Genomic DNA, 6,856 nt, shown 5'->3' on the forward strand with positions numbered 1-6,856 from the left:
CCGTCGTGTAAGGAGAGATCGCAGTCTCCGGTGGGAAGTAGGATTTGCGTGAAGAACAATTGTGAGCTGCGGTTGCAAGGCAGAGTTTGCGCCATTGGGTGGAACTGAAAATTAACTGGCTAACGGCTCAAGACCGAAAGCACTAGGAATCCTCAGGAAGCCGGGTTTTGGTAATCTAACTCCCTAAAACCACCAATAAAGTAGCTGAATTTAACGGCGTAAAAGTCGTAATACTGATGATTGAACGACAGGACAACTTTCCAATGGAAGTGAGCAAAGGCTAGGTTGGGTGGAGCGCTCTGTAGCGACAGACACACCTTTAGACCAATGATCAGGCCAATTCCAGTAAGTAGGCATGCTCTTTAGCTGAGCGACAGATCGAAAGAACTAGTGATCGACGTGATATCTGAGCCGCGACCAACCGGGAGGGCGGGTCCCCCTGGAGAAGGGCTGCGAGGCGGGAAGAGGGGAAGTGGGCGGATCTCCGCACATCCCGGCGGAAGAGGCAGATTCAGGAAGCCATTACGCAGCTGGCTGGCAGCGGCTGGGCCGGTCGGGGCTGGGCCCTACGCACTTTGCGTAGCAAGGGGGGTTACCAAAGGCCTGGTACTTGGCCTTGGACAAGGCCGGCCTATCCCCTGTAGGGGGGGGTGGGTGAGGAGAAAGGCTGAGGAAGGCGAGAAGGGGAATTGGGGCAGTTAGGGGATTATAGTTTCTTTAAAAAGCAAGGTGGGGAGAGGCCATGGCCGTCCCAGCCAAGAAAAGGAAAATGAACTTTTCTGAGCGAGAGGTGGAGATCATCGTGGAGGAGTTGGAACTGAAGAAGCACCTGCTGGTGAACCACTTCAACGCTGGGGTCCCTCTGGCTGCCAAGAGCGCGGCATGGCATGGCATCCTGAGAAGGGTCAACGCCGTGGCCACCTGCCGCAGGGAGCTGCCTGAGGTCAAGAAGAAGTGGTCTGACCTCAAGACCGAGGTCCGTCGCAAGGTTGCCCAGGTCCGGGCGGCTGTGGAGGGTGGCGAGGCCCCAGGGCCCACTGAGGAAGACGGAGCTGGTGGGCCTGGGACAGGTGGTGGCAGTGGCGCTGGTGGCCCAGCTGTAGCCCCCGTACTGCTCACCCCCATGCAACAGCGCATCTGCAACCTGCTGGGTGAGGCCACCATCATCAGCCTGCCCAGTACCACAGAGATCCACCCCGTGGCCCTTGGACCCACGGCTACTGCAGCCGCAGCCACGGTCACCCTGACACAGAGTGAGTGACCTCTCCCACCCAGTCTGGCGTGCCTAAATGGGAAGGGCCAGCAAGAGCTGGGGCAGCCCAGGGAAGGTTGGCTGCCAAGGGTCAAAGGTCAGATGGGAGTCTTGGAAGACCATGAGGCCTTCCAAGAGATCCCCAAACAGAAGTGATCCTGTTCTCTCTGGGACTTCCTCAGCACGCAGTCTGGACTTCTGACGGGCTGGCTTGCTCTCCACTGTTTTGCCACCATTCATGTCCATGACTGAACTGTGTGGTCCTTGAAGACAGAGACCATGTTTATATCTCCACAGGACTTAACACAGGGCCTAGCACCTAGTAGGCAGTCAGGACATATTTGTTGAATAAATAGGTAGGTGGACATCGATTCTGGACAAAGACATTCCGGTTTTCAGTGTGGTGAACGTTCATCAGGCACAGCTGAGGAACCTCATGGTTCCAGGTGTTAATCTACCTTTCTGTTCACTCATCAACCATTAGGGCAATTCTGTGCCAAACCCTGGGCTCGGCACTGGGATTACCAAGGTGTCTAAGAGATAGGCCGGTTATATTCTAGTAGGACAGATAAGACGAATATATGAATAACTGTACTGTCAGTTGGGAGAACCTAAGGACTCAGAAGAGAAAGGGGGCTTCCTGGTGGGGTTGGGGGCACACAGTGGATGTTGGCATTAAAGGGTGGAGAAGACTGACCTTTCCCACATGCTTGGAGGCCCAAACAGCCCAGCTAGAATGGCTTCAAAGGTTCTCGCCTATGAATGACAATGAAACTGGTTGGTTGGACTTTTTAGTTAGATAAAGGTTTGCACCAATGACTGTTAAGTGCTCTTTGTGATAGGCTGGGAACTGTTTCGATCCGTGATTCTCAGTGGGGCTTGGGGGAATTGGGTGTGTGTGTGTGACTGCCATAACCCCACAGTGTCATATTTCTCAAGGATATGGAGGTGGGAAAGGGGATCAAACACTGGTCTAAATCAGTTGCTATTCTGGAAGAGGGAGGACCTTTAGGTATTCCATTGACCAAGGTGGTCAAGGAGACAGGGAGGCATTTATTGGGCACTTTAGCTAGTGCCTTCCCACTCCCACCTCCTTTTCTGCTTGGCCGTAAAAGACATGGAAGTCAAGAAAACACTGAAGAAGGCCGGACCAGGGGGGCACTTCGGGGAGCATGTGGCTCTGCCTTTATTAGCCAGAAGCAGCTCAGTGGGGTGATGATGAACACATTGGACTCTGGTATTGGGGGAGACCTGCATTTCTTCCTGGACCTGATGAATCAGCTGACCTTAGGCAAGTCATTCCATGTTTCTGAGTCTACCTCCTCTCTGAAAATGAACGTGACAGTATCTACCTCTTGGTGTCATTATGGGGATTCATGGAGCTCATGAGTGCAAAGGGTTAGCACGTAGTAGGCGCTCTGCATTTTTTGCTAGTCTTACTATTAGCATCTTTGCTTTTGCCAGATCTGGGGCTGGCCCTTTGGTTATTAAGTAGATTAAGATTCTAAACCCCTTCGATTCTAGATTTATACATGAAAGGCTATAAAGCCAGGGGAGGGCTTAATGGCCTTCTCCCCACCCCGCATGGCTAGCCTCACTCTTTCTAGAAGGTGACCTGCCACTGCCTTTGCTCTTTCTTCCCCACAGTCCCCGCAGAGACCGCCTATCACACGCTGGAGGAGGGAGTGGTGGAGTACTGCACGGCCGAGGCCCCCCCACCCCTGCCAGCGGAGGCCCCCGTGGAGATGATGGCCCAGCATGCCGACACCGCAGTCAAGCCACAGGCGCTCAAGAGCCGCATAGCCCTCAACTCAGCCAAGCTGATCCAGGAGCAGCGGGTCACCAACCTGCACGTGAAGGAGATTGCCCAGCACCTGGAGCAGCAGAATGACTTGCTACAGATGATCCGTCGCTCCCAGGAGGTGCAGGCCTGTGCCCAAGAGCGCCAGGCTCAGGCCATGGAGGGCACCCAGGCGGCCCTGAGTGTCCTCATCCAGGTCCTCCGGCCCATGATCAAAGATTTCCGCCGCTACCTGCAGAGCAACATGCCCAACCCCACCACTGCCTCTGACCCTGGACAGGTGGCCCAGAATGGGCAGCCGGACAGCATCATCCAGTGAGGGCAGGGGTCGAGCCAGCCTTCCGCTGTGAATGGATGACACCACATGGTCTTGTAAGTGGGTTGTGTGGTTGGCCTCAGTCTAGGCCTGGCTATGTGGACGGCTCCCAGTTTGACAGACATTTAGGGGTCCACGGCTTCCGAGAAATGAAGCAGACTGGGAAGAAGAATTTGTTGGGTTCCTGTGACCCAAACTCTCTTCCCCCTACCCCTTGAGCTGTCCTGCTAAGAACCTGAAGATTGGATAGGTGGGGGTCAGGTGCTGGTGATGGGACCCATATTGTCATGAGCCAGGGCTTGTGACGTGACCCAGACTTGGACTAGGACAACTGTCGGCCCTCACTGGGGACCATCTCACAGCTTGGGGGTCTGTGCGGAAATACCCGCCCCCCACCCAGGTGCCATCCTTTGGAGTAAGATAACATCAGTGGTGCTGGCAGTGCACAAAAACATCTTCTTCCTCCCCTTGGGAGGCAGAGTGACAGCTGGGCCTGAGGAGGAAACCCCACCCTTTTCTCCTTCTCACTGTGCCTCAGTTCTCAGGGGACTCTAGTTAGTGCCGTGCTGTCCCCCCACCCCACTGCACCCGGGCACAGCAGGGGCCCTGTTAGTGCCCTGGGCTGCCCCTGCTGTACACCCAGGCTGCAGCCCGTCGGGCTCAGGAATTCCGTGTGTGGTGGGGACAGCTTGGTCGCCATCTGGTCTTCCACTGCGTCCCCGCGCAGCCCTCTGGTGGTTTGTCCCAACAGCTTTTGACTCAGGTCGAGTATCAGGCTTTGGGTGCTGTAAATTTTACTTATTGCCCCACTGCAGTGGGTCTGAGGTGACCTGTTGGCTCCTTCCGGAAGGCTTGCTGCAAGCCGGTTGTATTTATTCTGTTCACGAACCCCTCTGGGAAGGCTTCCGAGGGCAGCTCTGGCCACGCCCTTCCTCCTTTCCTCTCTACTGACTGTGCGTTTCCAAAACTCAGTGCAGAAAACAGCTTGCTCAGCATCACACCCTGGACTCCCTTCTCACAGTATTCAGCACCTTGTGTTCTTGTGGGACTCCCACTGACTGGTGAGGTGACTCTGAAGGCCTGATTGGCCCTGAATGTATGCAGTGGGAGAATTGAAACTGACCTAAGAAGTGGGACCTTGGACTTCTGTGCTCGGGGAAGAGCAGACCGACCTCGGAGTGTCGAAGGAGGTGGTGTTCACTGTTCTGTCTTGATGCGCTTCCTCCCCATGTGTAAGGACTTTACCCAGATGGCATTTGTCTGTTTCATTTTCAGAATCGCCATCAATTACCGAGACCCTTGCATCTTTCCCGATCATTTCCCAAGTTTGCCATTTTGCTGTTGAGGCCTTGGCCACACGTGACCGATGGTTAAAACTCAAGGCTCCAGGGCTTCCCTGGTGGCACAGTGGTTGAGAGTCTGCCTGCGATGCAGGGGACACGGGTTCGTGCCCCGGTCCGGGAAGATCCCACATGCCGTGGAGCGGCTGGGCCCGTGAGCCATGGCCGCTGAGCCTGCGCGTCCGGAGCCTGTTGCTCTGCAATGGGAGAGGCCACAACAGTGAGAGGCCCGCGTACCGCAAAAAAAAATAAATAAATAAACTCAAGGCTCCAGATCTCAGCTAAACAACAAAGGTGCTGCCCTTCTGGGCACGTTAAGAATCGCTCAGCTCCACTGTTGCAATTACGGGAAGATGCCCCCAAAGATGGTTGGGAGGTGACTGCTTTACCACCATCCTCTCTGCGGGGTACATGTGCAGTGCCAGCTACAGAGCAGTGGAGAGGAATCAGGCCGGTGAGGGAGTTGGGTTGCAGAAGGAAAGGTCTTCTCAGTGTGGCTGGAAAGCAGCAGCCCCTGGCAGCCTGGGTGCCCTCCCTCCATGGAGCCTGATGGCCCCATCAGGGTAGCTTCAGGGACTTCCTGAGGGTTTGCAGCTTGGTTTCGTTTTTCTCTGGGGTTGGCAATCTGAGCCAGTATTGTGTCTGTTCCAACTGGATATAAAGAGGAAGCTTGGATCACTTCAACTGACTGGTTCTTTCCAGATCATAATTTTAAATTAAAGAAATATCACCTTTTTTGATATACATGTCTGTGTCTTCATTGGTTATATATAGGAGAGATAGGGGCTGGCAGAGCAGAGGCTCACAGGTCAAATCCGGCCCTCCCACCTGTTTTTGTAAATAAAGTTTTATTGGAACACAGCCATACCCCTTCTTCTGCTTAATGTCTGGCTGTTTTTCTGCTACAATAGCAGAGTTAAGTAGTTGTGACAGAGCATCTGGCCCACAAGCCAAAAGTATTTACTCTCTGGTCCTTTCCACAAAAGGCTGCCTATCCCTGGTTTAGGGCAGTGTCTCAAACTCTGGATGAGAATTACATGGAGTGTTTTTAATATAACCAATCCCTGGCCTCATCTAAAACCTAGAAGAGACTCCTGGAGGGAGAGCTCTAAGAATATGCATGGTAAACAAGTTCTCTGGGTGATTCTGATATTTTCTGAAGGTTAAGAACTTTGGCTCAGAGACTGGAAGACAAACTCAGATGGAATCAGGATAATGCCCCAGGGAGGGCTGGTTCTCAGGAGTTTCTGTTCAACAGTTGAGCGGTCCTGCTAAGCAGAGATTCTCACTTGAGATTGGCCTTCATTCCAGAGGGAGCCCAGCCTTTCTGGACACAGTTATCACTCTCTCCAATATTTAGTGATGATAAAAACTGACAGTTACCGAGCCCAGGTATTACAGGCATTACCTTATTGACTTCCTGCAACAGCCCCATGAATCAGGTACTAATGCTGTTCTCAGTTGACAGATAAGGTCACTGAGGATCAGAGAGGTTGAACAATTTGCCTAAAGTCGTACAGCTGTCTTATACCCTGGGGTGGCCCATCTCTTTAACCGCTGCTCTTTTTTTTTAATTTATTTTTTAATTTTTATTTTTGGCTGTGTTGGGTCTTCATTGCTGCGCGTGGGCTTTCTCTAGTTGCGGTGAGCGGGGGCTACTCTTCGTTGCGGTGCGTGGGCTTCTCACTGCAGTGGCCTCTCTTGTTGCAGAGCACGGGCTCTAGGCACGCAGACTCAGTAGTTGTGGCACACGGGCTCAGTAGTTGTGGCTCACGGGCTCTAGAGCTCAGGCTCAGTAGTTGTGGTGCACAGGCTTAGTTGCTCCGCGGCATGTGGGATCTTCCCGGACCAGGGCTCGAACCCATGTCCCCTGCATTGGCAGGCAGATTCTCAAACATTACGCCACCAGGGAAGCCCAACAGTCAAGTTTTTAATCACTTACTGTGATGATATAAGCAAGAGGGGAAGTGCCAGCTCTCCCAGTGTTGCATTTTTCCCCATGGGACAGTGCTGGGCAGGGTCAGATGTGTTGCAGATGAGGAATCATTTCACTGTTGAGGGAAGCCCCTGCTTTACAGACTTGTGTGTGTGTTGGGGGAATGAGAGCAGGAAGGGACAGGAATGAAAAAGTACGGAGTCAGAGCAAA

At 53.3% G+C, this 6,856-nt stretch overlaps 1 protein-coding gene across 1 annotated transcript; it reads left to right on the forward strand.

The window, feature by feature from the left end:
• The first annotated feature begins 667 nt into the window (after positions 1–667).
• On the forward strand, positions 668–5,589 carry NAIF1 (nuclear apoptosis inducing factor 1). Its single transcript, XM_060013295.1, has 2 exons — positions 668–1,253; positions 2,900–5,589. Exons 1-2 carry the CDS (start codon positions 743–745, stop codon positions 3,370–3,372), a joined length of 984 nt encoding a protein of 327 aa, XP_059869278.1. The 5' UTR covers positions 668–742; the 3' UTR covers positions 3,373–5,589.
• The last annotated feature ends 1,267 nt before the right edge of the window (positions 5,590–6,856 follow it).

This window comes from Delphinus delphis, chromosome 6 (assembly GCF_949987515.2).
Source record: "Delphinus delphis chromosome 6, mDelDel1.2, whole genome shotgun sequence".
NCBI classification, from domain to species: Eukaryota; Metazoa; Chordata; class Mammalia; order Artiodactyla; family Delphinidae; genus Delphinus; species Delphinus delphis.